Raw genomic sequence first — 20483 nt, 5'->3', positions numbered from 1 at the left:
ATCTGTGGGGGGGGAGGGAAATATCACTGCACTATGTCTTCATGTCTACAGCTAATAAAAAGCTTTTTCATTTGCTCTGTTAGATTCCATTTCTAATGATACACTCTTTTCCAGTCTCTTGCTTTCTTTGTTTGACAACATGGTCACTTTCATATCCTTATGTTAATTTGCAAAATATCTGATGATAATGTGGACTTTCTACAGCTATGCAATATACAAATTGAATTATAAAACATTGAGTATGATTTAGAAAAAAAGTAGCTAGCTTTTCTTAATGCCTGTGACAGCTGCTCTTTAATCATTCTCATTTGTTAAACTATTCCCAGGATTTTTACATTACTGAGCACTCTTCTTGAAGGGGGGGGGAGGAAAGAAAATGTATAGTTAAGCATACTGTCATGGTTCTCAGGGCTGAAATCTAATGTAGCCTACATTTTGGTTTTTAACACATCATGCCCCCATCCTTTTTGATATAGCAAAATTCATTATAATGCCAAAACCAAGGCTGCAATCCTGCTAAATCCCAATTTCTTGATTAGGCAATCCATGGACTGAGTTTGTAATGATGATGTGCATGTGATGATATGGGATATTAACACATGCTTATCATGCCAGCCTTCTCCACTTGGCTTGCTCTATTGTGAAGATAAAGGGGATGATAGATTTAAAAAAAAATAAAAATTGGAGGGCATTATTTTGTTTCTTCCCTTTCAAATAGCTTTAAAAACTTTATTGAAACTTGGATTATTTCATATAAAATTAATCTTCTCCTGTACTATTTCACATAGTACAGGTTTATAACAGTAATGTTGCTAACACTGTTTTGCTTACCTTCACATTATATTTCATAAAATTGCAATGATATAGTTTGGCCTTTTCTAACATCGTAGTGATGATGCTATTGGCTAAATCATGTCAATGCAAGTCTTTGGCAGTGCTGATGCTATATGATGAAAGGTGAATAGTATGATACCATATGCATATTTTAATTGTCAGTGTTATCCATTTTGCCTTTTCAATGTTTTAGCAGAAGCAGTCCTGCTCCAGCTGTAACAGCAGCATCCGTGACCAACATACAGGCTTCTGAAATCACTGTGCCACCAACCATTTCCAGTGAAAGCTCAGGGGGTAGGGAAAATTCCATACTATATTGTTAGCATTGATTTCTAGAGAGTATCTTACTAAAGATGTATCATCGTAATTTGGAAAATTTAAATTTACTGCATGTTGTATCCTTATTTCATTGAACTGATTTACACATTAACCATGTCCTGTAGGATTCAGGATATTTTGATATAATGATCAAAATAGCCATAATATACTAGAATTTCAGTAATCTACATTTGTCAGTTGCAAATCCTCTAAAAATGGAGATTCACGTTTGCTGTTCATAATAGCGACACAGTTTTGCTCAGGGCAAACCCAGTATAGATGATGGCTGTGCTCCCAGTTAGGCCAGTGAAGGAGAGAATGGCTAGGTACTGGCTAAAGCCCTAACAGTGCCACTTTCTTGGGTACTTCTACTCCCTAGTACAATTAAAACTTGAATGAGGATGATCTGACTTCACCACTTTTTCCTGCGTCATAAATCACAATTGCCTCCAATGTAAGCAACCTTGTCTTTAGCCAGTGCTAGAGATGGTCAGGGGTGACGCTACTCTGGATTTTGGAAAAAGATCTAAACAAGAACAGTCCTGATTTGCTAATTCACGCATCTCAATCAGCTATGTGGTGTGACCCATTCATGCTGATGAGCAGTCACTATTATAATTTTATACTTAGCTTGTCATTCTAAAGATGCCCAGAGAGCTACACCAACTGCATATGTGCAACCATCTTTGGTTATCAGATTGAGTCAGCTAATTAGTTCACTGCATGTGATACAACACTGAGAGAAAGGGGCATTTTTTTCTCATGAATGCCTACTCGTAATGTTCTTACACAACAGAGACCTTCCAGTCTCCTTTAAGGTTTTCCCCAAACTCAGACACAGTAAACTGCAGGATATTCAATTTATCTAGTTAGACTGATAAAGTCAAAATTTTAATTATTCTTTGATTTTAAACCTGTGGTTTCAGGTAGTCTGTGTTCCAAATCTGATGCTCGGACACCAAGCTATTTGTTCAACTCACTCAGTGCCAGTGGGGTCAGATACAGAAATCAAGAAAACAAACTACTGTGGAACTGATGTCTAACTTAAATGTAAACGTTGAAACTATTTTAAAATGTATCCTATTCATTTCATAGGTACTTCAAGTGAAAGCATTCCTCAAACTGCCACACAGCCAGCCATTTCTCCACCACCAAAGCCTACCATCACTAGAGTTGTTTCCTCAACACGTCTGGCAAACCAATCACCAAGACCATCAGGGAACACAGCAACAAAAATACCTAGCCCTGTCGTAGGGGTGAAGAGGACATCTTCCCCTCATAAAGAAGAGTCTCCCAAGAAAATAAAAACAGAAGAGGTATTTTATCCTTGATCATAATTGTATCCACGCATAAGAAATATTAGTATTATCGTTGCCAGCTCAGAGAGTTGGTACATGTGGTACTGCAGTGAGACATCTTGTTAAATTGTGTGCGTCTTTCTGCTCTGGCTGGATAACCCTTAATAAGAACATGCAAAATAAATCAGTTCTGTTAAGTGTCGGTAGGCCATCTTTATGGTGTTAGTGTTAAATGAACTTTAAGAACTTGTTTCATACATGTACTTTATGCTAATGTATTTCAAGGCACTTCACAATAAAAACAGAACCAAGGGTAAAGGATAGAAGGTAATCAAGTTTAATCAGTTGAATCTGGCCCTTCATTTTGCGATTCTGTCAATAGTGAGTTGCAGATTTGAATTGTGATAACTTAAAAGCCTACTCAGTCTTGAGTTCATTTTTTATTACCCATTACACAGGCTTTATATGATCGGTCAAAATGTATTTATCTTATTTCTGGAATTTGACAGAAAATAGTTCAACAAAATCTTTTTTTAAAAGATAAGCAACGTTGACAGAAAAGGAATTACCTAAAAAAGTTCTAAGTAATTTTCTTCCTTAATTACTTTGTTTAAAGTTAAATAATAAACTGAACTTTGCCATGCAACTATCACTTTTATTGACTATTATTCTTAATTGTTAAGTCAATAGGTTAAAATATACTTACGAATGCATGAACAAACACACTTTTGTTGTTTCCAAAGTAAGAGAGACACTTTCTACATTTTTAAGAGTGCAGTTATCAAGAGTTTTAACATCCTGTTTACTGCCTATTTTAAGAATTAAGGCAGAGATTTTCAAAAGAGCCTAAGGGAGTTAGACAGACAGCTCTGCATTTCAGTGAGATTTGGATACCTATACCTGCTTGGGTCTTTTGAAAATCTCAGTGTAAGGGAATAAATATTTAAGGACAAAAGAAATTTAAATGTGATAATTTTGTGCAAGATTTCACCCATTTTAAAGTCTGTTTGTTTTTTTAAACTTTGCATGGGGCTTCAACGCTATGGCAAAGGGCACCAAATATAACTGAATAATTTATTTTGTCAATAGAATACATTTGTATGTTAAAGGTGGTATCTGCATAAGTCTGGGGTGTCCCCATTACTTACAAGTGGCAGAGCTATGAGTGAAGTCATCCCATGCAATTGCTAATAAAACTCTTATACTATACCTTCAAACATGCTATATACACCTCTACCCTGATATAACGCAACCCGATATAACACAAATTCGGATATAACGCGGTAAAGCAGTGCTCCGGGGGGGCGGGGCTGCGCACTCCGGCGGATCAAAGCAAGTTTGATACAACGCGGTTTCACCTATAACGCGGTAAGCTTTTTTTGGCTCCCGAGGACAGCGTTATATCGAGGTAGAGGTGTATGTGACATATTCTACAGAAAATGTTTTTCAAACATTTTACTTATTTGAGGAAGAAGTATCAACAGCAGTTTTATCTCCCTCTACCTGTTAACCAGACTGCCTTTAGCATGATTCTAATTATACAGGACCTTGGGAAAGAACTTCAGAAATTGCAGGTCTGATGGCTTGAGACTTTCCAGGCCTAGGATCAAATTCTGTACCCCCATTGAAAGTGGAGAATTATACCTGCCCATTAGGGTATAGTGTTCATTAGCCTAGATGGTTTGGCTTAAACCTCTCACTGGTCTGCGACTGAATGTATTATCTGTTCTTCACCTCGGACATTTATGTTTTATGGGGAGATTACATTGTAAAGAAGAGAAAGGAAGATCCAGGGAATTACAGACCAGTCATCGTAACTTCCATATCCAGAAAGATGATAGAACAAATGATTAAACAATCAATTTCTAAGCACTTTGAGGATAATCGGGTGATGAGTAATAGCCAACATAGATTTGTTAAGAACAAATCTTGCCGAACCAGCCTAATTTCTTTCTTTCTTTAATACAGTTACTGGCCGAGGGGAAGCTGTACATGTGATACATCTTGATTTTAATAAGGCTGTTGACACAGTCCCACATGACCTTCTCATAAGCAAACTAGGGAAATGTGGTCTAGATCAGGGGTTCTCAACTTTTTTCTGAGGCTCCCCAAGATACTATAAAAACTCCACGGCCCATCTGAGCCACTACAGCTGGTTTTCTGCATATAAAAGCCAGGGCCAGCATTAGGCAAGCGGGGCAATTGCCTGAGGCTCTATGCCACAGGGGCCCCCGTGAAGCTAAGTTGCTCAGGCTTTGGCTTCAGCTGCAGTGAGTCTAACGCTGGCCCTGCTTGGAGGACCCCTTGAAACCTGCTTGCGGCCCCCCAGAGGGCCTCCGGACCCGTGGTTGAGAACCACTGGTCTAGATGAAATTTCTGTAAGGTGGGTACACAAGAGGAAAAACTATATTTAGAGTAGTTATCAATGGTTTGTTAAACAGGGAAGGCATTTCAAGTGGTGTCTTGCAGGAGTCTGTTCTGGGTCTGGTACTATTCAATATTTTCATTAACGATTTGGAAGATGGAGTGAAGAGTACACTTATAACATTTTCAGATGTCACCAAACTGCGGAGGGGTTACAAGCACTTTTGAGGATGGGATTAGAGTTCAAAAAGATATTAACAGATTGGAGACTTGGTCTGAAATCAACAAGATGAAATTCAATAAAGACAAGTGCGAAGTACTGCACTCTAGGAAGGAAAAATTAAATGCACAAATACAAAGTGGGGAATAACTGGTTTGGCAGTGATACTGCAGTAAAGGGTCTGGGGATAGAGTGGATCACAAATTGCATGAGTCAACAATGTGCTAGTGCAAAAAGGGCAATTGTCATTCAGTGATGTATTAACAGGAGTGTCAGATGAAAGACATGGGAGATAATTGTTCTGCTCTAGTTGGCACTGGTGAGGTCTCAAGGGAGGTTGTGGAATGTCCATAATTACAGGTTTTTAAGAGCAGGCTAGACAAAGATCTGTCAGGGGCAGTCTAGATATGCATAATCCTGCCTCAGTGTGACAGAGTGGACTAGATGTTCTCGGGAAGGGACATGGAGACCTAGATAGTCACAGAATCCAAAATCAACAGTATTGAAACCAGAATTGTTTGAAGCCAGAAATTTCTTAGGTCATTTGTTATACACCAAACAATAACACACATACTAAACACATTCCACACTTTGTCCTTAAGAACACACAATTTTACCACCGGTGTTTGTAAATTCTGCTTGTGAAACTGGTTTATCTTGAGTTCCATTAAAAGTTTTCTTCTTGTCACTTTATTTTTTCTGCCTATTTTAATGTACTTTACTAAAAGTTTTTGTTTTAACAGGATGAAATAAATGAAGATGCTAGTTGTCTTGATATGAGTGATCATGATAAAATGGAAACTAAGGTATATATGACTCTTTAAATTTTTTAACAGAGTGGAATATATTGTGTTGCCCATACAAGTTAGACTATGCATATTTCTAGCCATTGCTGTTAGTGTTGGCAGGTGTTGTTGTGCAGGCTTCTTCCATAAGGCAGTGTTCATTTAAAAGCTCCTGGGTTGCTTGCAAGCAAATGCTGATATTGCACTAATTTTCAATTGCGTTATATTTTTAATATTCCACTTTAGTCTGTTAAATTCAAACACCTTTCAGTTACGACTGAAAACTCTGCTACTGCAATACAAATAATAACTCATTGCACCACCTAGCCCTAAAGCTCCCTCTTACATTTTGTTCCATTTAATTCTGACATGGCAGTACATGTTGATTTTCTTTCAGATGCCAGTGTTGCTTAGTCTAGAGGTATAAGGACTAGCTAGTTCCATGGTTCTGTGCCAACAACTGGCTGTACACAGTGTAATTTGTGACTTCAAGTTGGAATTTTTAAAACGTTTTGCATCATAAATGGAACAGACAGTATAGGTGGCATGTGTGCTTTACTTGATTTACAACCAGGCTCCCATATAATCCACAGTAAACTAGTCTAAACTCTGTTTCTTGGCCCCTGCGTTCCATTGGCAGTCTTATATGTCAGATCGGAGGTTCTTCAGATGCTTCATTTAAAGTGAAAAATCAAGGTCGTTAATGGATTAAATAATTGGTACAGAAGACCCTGTTTTGATGATAAATTGAAATTAATTTATTCTGTCCTCAAATTTTCTCTTTTAACATGCTGAAGATTTTTATTGACTATGTATAACTGTACCATAAGATACCAGGGTGGATAGGGAATTATTAGAATTATGTACAATAGTTTGGGGTTGAGGTGAAAGCATATTGACTGGTATTACTGCTACAATGGAAACTAACATCTCCATTTTTCAGAGTTCTCCCATTGAGGACATTTCACATCTCAGAGCTATTATTTCAGCCTGTTTGCAGATTTTGGAAGATAATACTGCAATGTTTTACATTTGGTTAATGTTTTTAAAGTTTTCTCTTCAATGGAAAAGGGCTAGAGCAAAGAATGGAATCTGCGGCAAATGCTGTGACTTTACATGTTCCTATGCTTATAGTGTACTTTTTACAGATCAAGGAGCTTTATGATATGCTAAATAGAATATGAAAAAAAAATCCTTAACACTTTATTTTGAGTTGGACCAAAAAAATGCTGAGATAATTTCTTGTTTAAAGATTTCCACCCACATGGATCCAAATGTGAAAGATTCCTGGAAAAGTTGTAAGTGACAAATCAGGAACTATGTAAATTAGGCGAGCTACAGGGCATTCTAATAGGTAACCAATGAATTTTTTTGTTGTACAAAAATGTTTAGTGATGCACTGGATAGTCCTATCTGCTTCTGTATAATATGCATATGCCTGATCCTGCACTGAGATGTACATAGACAGATACTTGTACCAGTGCAGAGCCACTCTGGTTTTGGTGGAGACTGCCTGTGTGCAACTCATTCTGGGATACATTAGAATGTTGTTTGTGTAGCTTCTAAGGGATATATACAAGCAGTTGGTTTTTTTTTTGTTTTGTTTTTTTTTTAAGGAACAACTTGATGCAGAAGCAAATATTTCTTCTCAAACAGAAACTGTTCAGACAGTGGCATCTCTGCAAGCTCCTCAGGTACTGACATTAAAGAAGTGTCATATTATGAATATTCTAATCATGATGACCTAATACTGAGATTAAAGTAAATCCAAATGTTAAAAATAATGACAGCAAAGAAATATATAATGGAACATATAGATATCTGTATGGCAGGTTGCTTGTGCTTACTTCACAACATTCACATCTTACATATATATTTTATTTCTTAGTGCCTGTGTTGCTTGTTAGAAAAGCTGGACTAACTCTTATCTTTTCTGTCAAACACAACTGAGAACAACACTTAATGTATGGCTCACTTTTTTTCTTTGTTCTGCCCTTTATGATGTAATCTAAGAGGGGGAGGACTTCTGTTTTAAAACCAAACAAGTCAGTTAACTAATTGCTATTCAGAGACAGCTGCTTAAGGCTCTCAAATATATGTTAAAAAGAGAACTTCACATGTTCTACTACCTGCATGTTGCTTCTCAATAGATACCCTGAAAAGAATGGGTCTTCAACTATACAGTTATCTAGCACCATAATTAAGTTTTTCCTTTGTTTACAAATAATACGGAATTTCAGTTCTAAAACAAGGCTTAGTCTACACTGGGGTTTTAATGCACTATTGTTACTCCATTAATGTAGCTGCACCATGGCAAACCTCTTGTAGACATGTACTTGTTTAAATAGCTGCACTGCTGTATAGGTCACTTAACTTGATTTGAAATGGGGTAAGCAGTAAACAATCTTGGCACCTACATAATTTGTGACAAACTAGGTTTTATGTATTGTAGATGCCCAGCAAAAAAGATAAAATGGTCTGCTTCACAGAAATCAGCATCTTTATGGCTCACTTAGTAACAAATATTGAAATAAACGAAAGTTTTCAGTTGTCCAAGACCTATGTTCTTTATTAAGTTTCTGTAGTTCTGACATCTCAGAAAATGATTTGTTGCAATCATGGCAGAGATGCAGTTTGGATGTTGCAAAATTCTGGTGGGCTGTATCTAGGTCTGTAGTGGGCAACCTGCGGCCCGTCAGGGTAATCCGCTGGCGGGCTGCGAGACAGTTTGTTCACGTTGACAATCCGCAGGCACGGCTATCCGTAGCATCCAGTGGCCGTGGTTCGTGGCCAGTGAGACCTGCAGGAAGCAGCGTGAGCCGCAGTCACATGCTGGCCGCCGCTTCCCGCATCTCCCATTGGCTGGGAATGGCAAACCACAGCCACTGGGAGCTGTGGGCCGCTGTGTCTGCAGATGATCAATGTGAACAAACTGTCTCGGGGTCCGCCAGCAGATTACCCTGATGGGCTGCGGGCCATAGGTTTCCCACCACTGATCTAGGTCTTGCTGCATCTGTCACCATATTTCCCAGTTTTATCTGCTTTGCACAGAGTAAGTCATAGAAGCGTGCTCCTGCTTATTCCTGTCAATAATTCAAAAGCTCTAGAAAGTTTGGCTACCAGGAGCCAGAACATAGGAGTAAACTGAGGGAAAAGCACAAGAAAATGTTTGAAGTGAATAAAGATACAACAGCTATTGTGTACTGTCTGAGCTCTGTTTCTGTTACACTCACTGCCATATCCATCACTATTACCTCAGTTCATTTATAGGGGAAGGTCAGTAAACACAGTAGTCATCGTACTGTGCACTGTTTTTCCCTGTGCACGAAAAAGCTTGTGTGAATTTTGACCATCCGAACATATAAGAAATAAACTTTCCTAATAAATTCTGAAAAGCAGTACAAAATAATTTGATCACCATGATGTCTAAAGCGATATGGTCAGGAGAGGGGCAACTGAAAATTATTTTAAATAAAAATTTGACAATTAAATATAGAAAATACAGGGTTTCTTAAGCATATTGGTAATTTATATCCTTTTTGTTCATAATAAATCTTTGGATTCCCGTGTTCTTTGTTTTGCTCCCTTGTTTTGTTTTATGTTAATGAGTTGTGCTGCATTAGTTTTAACTTTCTTTAATATTTTTCATTTTTTTCCCCACAAATGAGGAGAAGCCAACTTGGTTCATCTTTTTCTCTGAGTCCAGTTTTGAGCGTTAGAAATTTTCTTATTGCCATCAAACAGTAGTATACTATTTGCAGTTCTTTAATATGGAAAGCCTAACTGATGTTAGGCAGTTGTTGTTAGCACAAACTTTTTGGCAAATCTTTTAAATATGGACACAATATAATCAATTAGAATTTTTAGATGTAAACTGTTTTTAAATTCTTACTCGCAGTATGAGCATTGATTTTTCAAGTGTGCGGTTTAGTTTGGTTTCATGAACAAACTACAAAATCCTGTACTTTATCAGTATCAGCAGTGTAGATTCCTATTTCTGAAATAGGAAATTATGATAAATAGGTTACAGTTGTACTTCGTTGTGCCTCTCCATAAGGCGGGATCTCAGATATCAAATAGTTTAAAGTCATCCTAAAGAAGAATGAAAATTCAGATAGCATTTGTAGGACTTGTGCAATAAACCTATGTGTGGGAATTTTTCAAGTGTTATTGTTGAGCTCTATTTTTCCTATTTCATCAACTTGTAGAAAACTAAATGCATGCTATGAGAGGGACTATTATAAACATTCTTTCCTTAACTATCACATTTTCTGTTGGCTAAAAGTTGTAATTAACACTATTTTTGGTATATATTTCTGAATACTCTTATCAAAATATATTACAACATAAATCTTTAAAACCTGGTGCTCAGATATTTGCTTCTTGTTAAACTAATATTTTTGGTGAATTAAAATACATGTAACATTTTTCCTTTTTCCTCTTTCATGTCAGAAAACACCCAGTACAGACCTTTCAGATATCCCTGCTCTCCCTGCAAATCCTATTCCTGTTATCAAGAATTCAATAAAACTGAGATTGAATCGGTAAAAACAACCTCAGGGGTCCATAAACAATATCTGCCAACTCAACCTGTTGTCTTCTAATGCTAAAAAAGGCGAATGGAGGGTGCAAGACTAGAACATGACTGCAAATGGATTTAGGTATATTTTGTGCACTTCCCTGACTGGGCTGTAATCACCACCTCTTTGGAAGTCCAGGTTAGTATGTGAAGCCAGGAGTACTTTTAATGTGTTAGCAACAGTTGCATTAAATATTTCGAAGGATTACTGCCTTTAAAAACAAACATGAACACTATTTGTAGCCATAATTGACATTCTGATTGGATTTATGTTTGATGCATTGTTTGAAAATTTTGAGCTAAAACTGGCATAAGAATCCCTTGAATGCACTTTTATGTACCTTTTTTTATTGGAGTATGACTAATTTTAGATATTCAACTGATATTCTTTCATTTTTATTGAAGAGATTCTTCAGTACTAGTAATCTGCGAATTGGATAACATTCTATGATATACTGTGCATTGAAGACAAAGTGTACAGTATATCTAGTTAAATTACCATCAAGCAGCAGTAAACCTTTAAAATAAAATGTCAAATCTTGAGGTTATATGACATATGTTGAGAAAATAATTGGGAAGCATTTGGTATTTGATGGGACATGATTAAGATGTGATCTATTTTTATTTATAGGATTATTTTATGGTGCATACAGATCAGCGATCAAACAGCAAATACACTTTCCTTTGACCTAATCAAACTCCTTACTCCCTTGCTGATCCCCTTGCCATATTTCTTGGAAAAAGCTTTTGTGTTTAATGTTTTTTGCAGCTTGTATGCACAAAATAGGACAAAGGTCAAAAACAAATGTTTTGTTTTTGTTTTGTTTTTTTGTTTGTGTTTTTTAAGAACCTAAACTCATGATATTAGATAAACCCAATACTTTGGGGCCCAAAGGCACAAACACCAAATTTTGACCCGTGGCTAAAACTTCAGAGTGAATAAACTGTGCCTGTGAAGCATAACACCTGTCTTGATGGCCTTTTGACCACTAAATATAAGATAATTTTTGTACACTCCATAAAAGTCCTGTCTGCATTAAAACATTTCAAATTTTAAATATAAAGGCAAAAAAAATTCCCCAACGATTTTAATCTTTTTTATTTCTAGATGGCTTATCAAAAATAGTAGTTTTACATACTGAACAACACTGAATTTTTAACAATCATATTTCTAGAAAGCACTTGACATCTAGCAAGCTCTCTTTACTCCTCCTACTTTTTGTTCTGTAGTCCTAGCAAAAAAGGATTAGCAGCAAATCTTTTCTTTAAAAGAACTGAATCTCTCATGATTAAGCAGCAGAACATCAGTGTTTAGGAAACATGAGGGATGTTGGTGATAATACCAGATGTAGATAACAAACTTTGTTATTATTACTTAGTCTGAAATAACTGGGATGGTAAAAATCATCCTTCCCATACTTTCTGATTAGCATGTTTTATGAATTTCCTCCTCCCATTGTGCACCATCCTATTACATGTGCTTCTTTCATGTTAAAATTAAATTACTTACACTCTGTCCCCATATCCTTCTAAATTAATTTTCCAAAGTCAGAGTGTAGCTTACTTTTTTTCTTAGGCTGTGCAGTAACTGAGGTTTTTCTTTTTGCCATTTGTCTAAGATGTCTAGTATACAATATTTCTCTTTCCCTTGCCCTGTGCAGCCTGCTGTCATCCACCTCAAAAAAGGTTATACTAACAATTGAAGTGTACAAGGTGTCTGTGTATTTTGTGTAGTTATGGAGTTTAGATCGAAATTGCCAGGCACAAATTTAGTTTTGTCATTTTGTTTACACATTGGGAAATCTTTTTTTCATTTTATTAAACATTTCATGGAACTGCACCCAAGTTTTGCCAAGCTGGGAACTTGGAATCTTTCTGTATAGTGACTTTTTAATTCTAGTTTTCATAACCTGGAGATCAGACTGTTGCTTTCGCATGATGTACGTAGTGTCTCATGACTGGAGTTTGCTTTGTTTTATAGTATCTGTACTCCTTGTATTTTTCAAGAGCTATTTTGTAAACAGATGATGTATTTCTCCATTGAAAACACAATAAAAAACAGCACAATCCCACATTTGCCTGATTTTCTTCAAATGTCCAAAATTGCTTTTCCTGTTTGTTTTTATTCCAGACTTGTCAGTTAAATTACTTAATTGTTTCTGCTGATATAGAATGCAATGCTGCCTGAAAAGAACAATACACTTTTAAATTGTCTGGATTTAAAAAATGGCATTTAGCAGCATGCTAAATTTTAGTCTGTTTTTGGAAGAAAAATGTAAATTGCTATTTTCTGTCGTTGCTTAGTTTTAAAAAGAGCAAATCCATTTGAATAGCAGCCTGTTCTTGTTCCCTGACTTGGGTGCCTGCCTCAAAATCTTAAAGACTGGGGTTGGCAAAACTAGAAAAATAGCATATATAATCAGTATATGTAGACTATTTTTTTTTTTTTTTTTAAAAAAGCTTGATCTAACTTTTTATCCTCTAAGGCAGTGGTGGGCAACCTGCAGGCCACATGCGGTCCATCAGGGTAATCTGATTACAGGCCACGAGACATTTTACTGATGTTGACCATCCGCAGGCATGGCCCCCCCCCCCCCCCCCCCCCCGGCAGCTCCCAGTGGCTGCAGTTCACTGTTCCTGGCCAATGAGAGCTGTAGGAAGCGGCGGCCAGCACGCTGATGGGCCGCAGGTTGCCCATCACTGCTCTAAGTAAAAATATTAATTGAAACAGTCATGGTATACTCTGTAAAACTCACCATGCTTCCTGTCTTGGAAGCAGTTCATTATATAAATGATCAGCAGATGGCACTGTTTCTCTTGTTTTTCTTCCACTGACTCCAGCATGCACTGAAACTACAAATTCAAAAGGTGCCAGTAGCTGTGCATTACTTGCTTGATCTTATTAGCTTGCGGGCCCAATCCAGCAAACATTTAGAAATGTGACCTAAATTTGACTTAAATGTGTACTGTTACTACTGTGCTTTTAATAAAAATAGCTCCTAATTTCCACAACTAGTATGCTTTTGGGTATGTTAGTTTGAGTTAGGCTTCACTGAACTAGTGATTGTTGGCTAAAATTTTGCTTTTATATTGTGGATCAGTGAGTGCTCTAGACCACTATTTTACACTATTTCTTATCACACCTTTTGCTCCTCCAAGAGCTGCATAGCATTGCCTCTGGTGGTAAGTGAGCAGTAGCTTTAAGTAGTAATCGGAATATAAAAAGAAAATAACTAAATGTACCCTGAAAAATCTAACTGTTCTTGTGCTTCATTTTAAGTGCTATGTTTAAATAAAAAAAACGGCTGAACAGTTCTACAGCTGAAATAACAAAACAAACTTGTGAGAGAGTACACTGGACTTCACTTTAAGCCAAAAGCTACACTTGTCCATTCTCAAATCCCAACTAAATTTAACAGTGAAAGGAAAATAGCTTTTTGGTATGTAAATATTTGTTCCTTTAGTTTATTTTCTTCCATTTACATTCTTGGAAAATATGTGACTACTTATAAAAGAATTCTCATATGTTCAAATGGTCACTACAGCTTAATCATTTTAATTCCTTGGAGTTGTCCACCTGAAAAGCATCTTGTGACCATTACTATAGGTGAACAAACAATTCATTGGAAGTCACGGAATTAAGTAAATCTCCACTTCTACACTCTTCCATAAAAATAATAAAGAATACGCCCCGTAGGTGCATGTTTTCAAAGATCCCAATGTTCATGCTATAGAACATAGCAGTAATAACCATTTTTTATTTAATCTTTAAATATTTTTTTAACTGTTCACTAGAAATAAAGCATGGATTTGTTGATAGAGACAGATGCAATTTCATATGTGTACAAGGTTCAAACTAATATTTGAAATATCTATAAACATCAAACATCTGCCACTGTCATCACCAAAAAAATGTTAACTTTGATATCAAACTTCAGAGAGCATGCATTATTATTTAAAAAACAATACAGTGAACTGTTGCTGGATGTCCCATCTGTTTATTTGGATATTTAAACTAATGGTTTTTTAATAAAGTTTAGTCATATTCTGTTTTCACTATATTCTATAATGCAGTTTTTTGGGCAGGGGTGGAGGTTTCACATCTAGAGAATTGGGTCAAGTCACATTCACTAAACTTATTCTGCATGTCTGTATATACATAAGTCTAGTATTGTAGTCAAATGTTTCTAATTCATCTAAGTGCAAGTAAGAAGCTCCTACATGTGTTTTAATGAAAAACTAACAAAATAAGCTTTTACAGATATTGAATGAGAAAACTAATTCAAATAAAACCACCTCTTGATGGATGAAAAAACTGTGCTTAATGGTATATGCAGATATTCTCAAACTCAGTGTTCCAGTAAATTACTGTTTTAAATAAGAATTTGTACCCAGATGAGACTTTCAGCTGTAATGGAAAAGAATAATAAAGCAAAATGCTATTAATGTATGATGGTAAAAATTCAGTCTTAGTTGGCTAAGCTGAATATTTTTTTTTAACAGAGAAAAATAGCCAGTACATTTAAACAGCCCCATAATTCCAGTGACCCATACAGACACTGGACATCTCACAAGCTAGCATATCTTATTTGCCTCTTGCCTCTAATTTGTATGTTTTATTTACAAGCTAGCAATTCTCATTTTATGAATACATTTTACTTTTGTCCTTTTAAAAATAAATTTTCCTGATAAGGCTACTCTGGGTCACATTTTGTGTAGTTCAAAAAAAATCTTCAATTGATTTAATGGATACACAGATTTATTAGAGTTCACTGAAAACAATTATCTTCATATTATGGTATAAGTTTGCTTCTATAGTAATAATATGCAGTCCTAAGGCATTTAAAACATAAAATACTTTCTTTGCATGAATGGTGAATTATTAAAGTTGAAAGGTATATTAGATCATGTAGCCCTGACTAATATGACAGTTCAATTTGAGCTGCAAAATGAAATCAATTGAGGGAAGTTTCTGGAATTTGAAGTTGAGGAATATTCTTTAATTGATTTTTTTTTTCAAAATCAGTCAATTTTAGATTGCTCCTAAATTAAGACCTTTGGCATGATAAAATGTATATTTTTAATACATTAAACAAAAGCAGTTTTTTATGGTTTCAGTTTCTTCTGCTTCAAATACCCTCTTTACAAACTTGCACACTGCATGGTGCCTGGTACTCTTTGCCTTCCAGAAATATGGCATGAGCACTGGTCCTTGTTTATGTTCTCAGTCTGCAATGGAGCTGTTAATAAAGAGATTGATGATAAAGTTGTTGAAAAGAGACAGTTGGATGGGACTGCTCCTCATGAGTGACAGAGGGCATGCTCTACCTTCACAGCCAAGAATGCTGCCCCCAGCAGAGAGCCGGCCATGCCTGGACACTGTGCCAAGACTGTTAGGTGCACGAGGAGAGAAGAATCTTCAGCTATACTGCAGGATTTCTATCAAGCTTTTAACTTTCTTGCATCCATTTTAATTTGGGCTATTTTTCACACACTGGTTTTTATTAGTTTCATGGTATGAGAGAAAATTTAGTTTCAAATATGACACACATGCCATTCTAAATGTACAATCCTGAAATATTTTTGAGGTTGCTCTGTTAGGACTTTAAAAATTTTCCATTTTGGTCCTGTTCAGTGAAGTAAAACTCTGTTCCCTTGTTAAGGCTTAAGCTAACATTTTGGGCTTTTATGGAAAAATGCATTATTCATGTACTCAATCTAGATATTAGCTTCCTTAGGAATCTCCCTGCCGAGATGTGTCATAAGCTTGATTCAACTCGATGACATGGTTGGAATAAGAGTAGCCTAGAATGATGGATGGATGTGCTCAGTGTCTTAGCCACAGTTTATTGTGAATAATTTTAATCCATCACAATATAAGAATGGCAAGACTGATATAACATTTGGTAGTTTGTCCATGTTTGTGCAGCCTTATGTATGTGTACTAATGGTATTTCTAGCTGTTCTTAATCTTCACTCTGAGGAGGGCACAGGCTTTGTGTTTATTCTTGATCAAATTATTCTGACTACTAGAAGCAGTGTGTCTGCTAGGAACATTTTTACAGTATATATTAGTTGTAACCATCTGAGGAGAAATCTACTTTCCTTATTTTCAGGAATAATTAGTCGGGGGTTATTATACCCACTTCCAATCTTATTTAGTGTGTTGTCTTTTTTGTTTGCAGGAGGGAGCGTCTTTATGTTCTTCCGGTTTTTGTGCTAACCTACTTTGTGCGGTGGAAACTCATTCTTTGAGACAGAATGGCACAAATAACAACATAAGACAGAAGTATTCTAATGTTATCCTAACAGGAGAGCCTAGCCCTGACTTGGAAAATATACATTATGATCGCACAAAGGGGGGCAAAGATTTAGTAGTTTGCTTTTAAAAAAAAAAAAAATCTGTAGATTCCTACTTAGCATGCCCAGAAGTGATTTTTTGCAATTACATCCTTGTACACTTCTTCCTAACCCGCTAACAGTTACGATTTCTACAAAAGGACTGTGTGCATGTAAAATTTGAAGCATGTACTTTTTTTGATTTATAGGCTGGCAAAAAAGAAAATTTACATTTTTCTCTTTAGTCATCAGAAAAATCCTAATGAATTCCTTTTTGCAATAGCTCAATATGGCTGAAAGGATTTCGCTCTTAAGTTTCCGTATTTTACATCTTGGCTAGGATCAATCATGTGAAGTCTTAGCTCCAAGAAAACATTTCAGAAATCTTTGAGCATGTGAAAACAGGTTTGAGTCCCAAGAATCTCAGCTTTACTTACTGAGGTTCTACCAATCACCTGCTATAAGACTAAAGAAACCCAAGGAATTTTTTCTATTGTGGCTATATGATTCTCATTTCTACACTTATCCGTCCTTTGGAGATCTGGGATCTGCGTTGTATTCTCCAGTGTTGTTGCCCCTAAAACCTGTCTAGCCAGAAGTGCACCAGATGTTCTCCCTTTTGCAGATAAAGTCTAAACAGCAAGTTTGGTCTCCTCACCATTGGTTTCTTTTTGAGCAGTGAGAATACTTTGATTTGATTACTGTGGGGTGTATTTAAAAAAAATAATGATGCATGAAATTCAGTTTGTGTCTTTACAGCCACAGCGCACAGTTGCTTTTACTGTCTGGCCCAACAATCATTAAAAGATTAACATAAAATTGAGGATTATTTTCTCAAAAATAAGTTTCTAGTTTGGTGTTATTTATGTAAAGTGAGGAATTTATTTACTTATTTGTTTATAACTTTTATGTTTTTGTGTGTTAATTTAGGTTCTGTCACATTATTTGTTTCATTTAGTCATACATATAGTAGATGCTAAAACTTAGAATCTGGACTCAAACCTCTTGATATCCAAATATGGGTAACTTTTAATTTCTATAATTTATATTGATACATTTTGTTAAGTGTTTAATTTTATCTATGGGGCAGTCAACTACTTGTCAGTGTTTTAGCAAAAATTCTGTACATTTCTCAGCTGCATCAGCTTTTCTTTGCACAGTGTAACTTTCCTCTTATGCAGTATTGTCTATAGAAATGTGTGTAGTCTCTTCAGAAGTAGCTGATTGTTCAAATTCTGTGTGAATAAAAGTTACATTTTTGTTTCAGGGTTCAAAATATGTTGGATGCCATGCTATGCCATGCCTTACATCTGGGGGCAAAAGTGACTTAAAATGTATGTGTACTATCAAAATTTAAACATTTCTTTGGATTCCCTACTTTCACTGGGAAGCAGCATTTTCTAATGATCAGTGCACAACACTGCGTCAGGAGATTGGGGGGGGGAATCTAGTCCGGAGATGGGCACGAACATATAAGCTTGACTGGGTCACTTGATCTTTTTCCTCAGTTTCTCCATCAGTAAAATGAGAATAATGTTTCAGACCTTCCTCACAAGAATGTTGAGGTCTAATATTTGTGAAGCATTTTGAGAATCTTCATAAGGAAGATGCTGTAAAATTATTATTTGAACCCTACTGTACATGTAATACACACCAGTAGGGGCTCTGTAGTCTTAGATTTACCTGGTTTTGTATCTGTAAATTCAGATGTGTGTCATCTGATATATGAATAATAGGTACATCCTCCCAGAGAAGATAAAAACTGAGATTGGCCAATTCAGTACTGCTTTACCTTGGTGTTCATTAAATCACAGCTCAGCCTTATCTCATGGTGGTTTTCTCCTTTCAGGTGAGATCTTGAAGTTAAGCTAGAGTTCTTTAGATAAATAACACTAGTTAATTTTTAGTTACCACTATAGTCAGTTACCACCTGAATTGTTTAGTCTGATGTTGTATTCCTTCCTTTTGTGTATCTGTAATCTTAAATTTCAGCCTTACTGAGGGTGCTGCTGTAATAAAATAATATAGATCTTATCAAAAGTTAACCATGGCTGGTTTCCCTGTTTAAATCACATTTTTATATTGTGAAACCACATCTAAGAGCAGGTTTTTCCTCATGTTTTCATCAGTGTATAAAAATGTGGGGGTTTTGGCATGATACAATACACTAATTGTACTTCTCAGAATTAATTTGGAGTATACAACTATCATGCTTCTAACAAAACAGAGCAGGAGGTGTAGACGTATTATATGGTGAGACATACAGTTTTCAATGTACTGGAGGCAGGGCTTTCTGTTGTATTCCAGATAGTGAATCCACTCTTCCAGCTCCACGAACACCCAGATGGATCTAAGATTTCCTTTTTGGTGATGCTTTGTTGTTAAGGTTTCGGTCTGACCTTACAGGGATGGGTGGGGAATTATTTTATGCCACACTTTATTAGGAAAAATTTCTATTTACAAGGTATGCTCTGTAGACTGAAAGAGGATGGTGGGGGGCTGAAGGGAGTAGAATGTTGTCTTGGTCGTCAAGTAAATGTAACTTTCCTGAAAGTCAAAAATACTGAAGTTTGGGCAGTGTCTGGTAAGTGACTGCAGTGAGGATGGCTTCCCATTAGTACAAAACTTTTGCTTGGTGTCATGTTGATCTAGGCTCTTGGGGGTATGTCTACACAGCAAAGAAAAACCTGTGGCTGGCCTGTGCCCGTTGACTCTGGCTAAGGTGCAGGGTTGTTTCATTGCTGTGTAGACTTCCAGGTGTGGACCCTCCCACCCTACAGGGTCCTTGAGCCTGAGTCAGCTGGCACAGGCCAGCCAGGGGGGTTTCTTTGCTGTGTAGACCTACCCCAAAGGATTAGGCAGAAGCAAAACTCAGTCCAGAAACCAGTGAGTTTTAATGCTGAAGTGTCATGCTGTCTGCAGACTCGGGCCTGGTCTACACTGGTAATTTACATCAATATAGCTACGTGTCTCGGGTGTGAAAAATCCATGCCCTTGAGAGACGTAGCAATACCAATCTAACTCCCGGTGTAGACAGCAGAATGGTGGAAGAATTCTTTTGATGACCTAGCTACTGTCTGTTGGGGAGGTGGATTACCTACGCTGATGGGAGAATCTCTCCCGTTGGCGTGGTACTGTCTACGCTGAAGTGCTACAGCGATTCAGCTGTGCCACTATAGCGGTTTAAGTGTAGACAAGCCCTCAGGCAGGTGTTACTGGACATGGTTCACATTTGTATGGTAACTTCTTTAATTTTGGGGAAAGTTTAGTTCTGGAGCACAACTACATAGCAATTTTTAAAAAAAATCTGCCATTACGTTTTTCAGGCTCTTAACCTGACCGCACTTCAGTTTCCCCATCTGTACCGTAAATATCATCTTTGACTACGTTGTAGAGCACTTTGAAATCTGTGGACAAAAAGAGCCACGTATTTTTTTACAAAAGACAGGAATGAAGAAACAAGGAAATACGTTGCTAGCAACAGATCATCTTACCACTGTTGTGAGTGGGACTACTTCCATGTTATAGAGCTCATTGGAATTAGGTAAAAAGTAGCTCATGCTTAGCCCCATGTGCATGAGCAGTGATCCTACCAGAAATGGTAGGACCCCTGCAGCTGCAGTTTTGGCACCTTTGGCTGAACCAGCCCGATCTATAGTAGTGAGGCATGAGGCTATTTCTGCTAAGGACTGAGGGGGCAGAACCATATTACATCTGTTCAGGCATGAGATTCACCTATTTTATGG

The 20483-nt window shown here is 36.8% G+C and overlaps 1 protein-coding gene across 2 annotated transcripts in view; it reads left to right on the top strand.

Annotated features, from left to right (window-relative positions):
• Window positions 1-12469, top strand: part of PAPOLA (poly(A) polymerase alpha) — an 81298-nt gene extending 68829 nt beyond the window's left edge. Inside the window, exons 18-22 of one of the 2 annotated variants that reach the window (XM_065404370.1) lie at window positions 1031-1128; window positions 2248-2468; window positions 5778-5840; window positions 7436-7513; window positions 10272-12469. In XM_065404370.1, coding sequence (XP_065260442.1) covers window positions 1031-1128; window positions 2248-2468; window positions 5778-5840; window positions 7436-7513; window positions 10272-10367 — 556 coding nt within the window. In that variant the 3' untranslated portion in view covers window positions 10368-12469. Of the gene's footprint in view, window positions 1-1027; window positions 1129-2247; window positions 2469-5777; window positions 5841-7435; window positions 7514-10271 lie in introns of both variants that reach the window. The other variant, XM_065404369.1, reaches the window with a different exon arrangement.
• Window positions 12470-20483: the final 8014 nt, after the last annotated feature.

The sequence above is a fragment of the Emys orbicularis genome, chromosome 4, assembly GCF_028017835.1.
Source record: "Emys orbicularis isolate rEmyOrb1 chromosome 4, rEmyOrb1.hap1, whole genome shotgun sequence".
Classification (NCBI taxonomy): domain Eukaryota; kingdom Metazoa; phylum Chordata; order Testudines; family Emydidae; genus Emys; species Emys orbicularis.
Note: the sequence above shows the minus strand (reverse complement) of the source record. Positions and strands in the feature narration are given on the sequence as shown.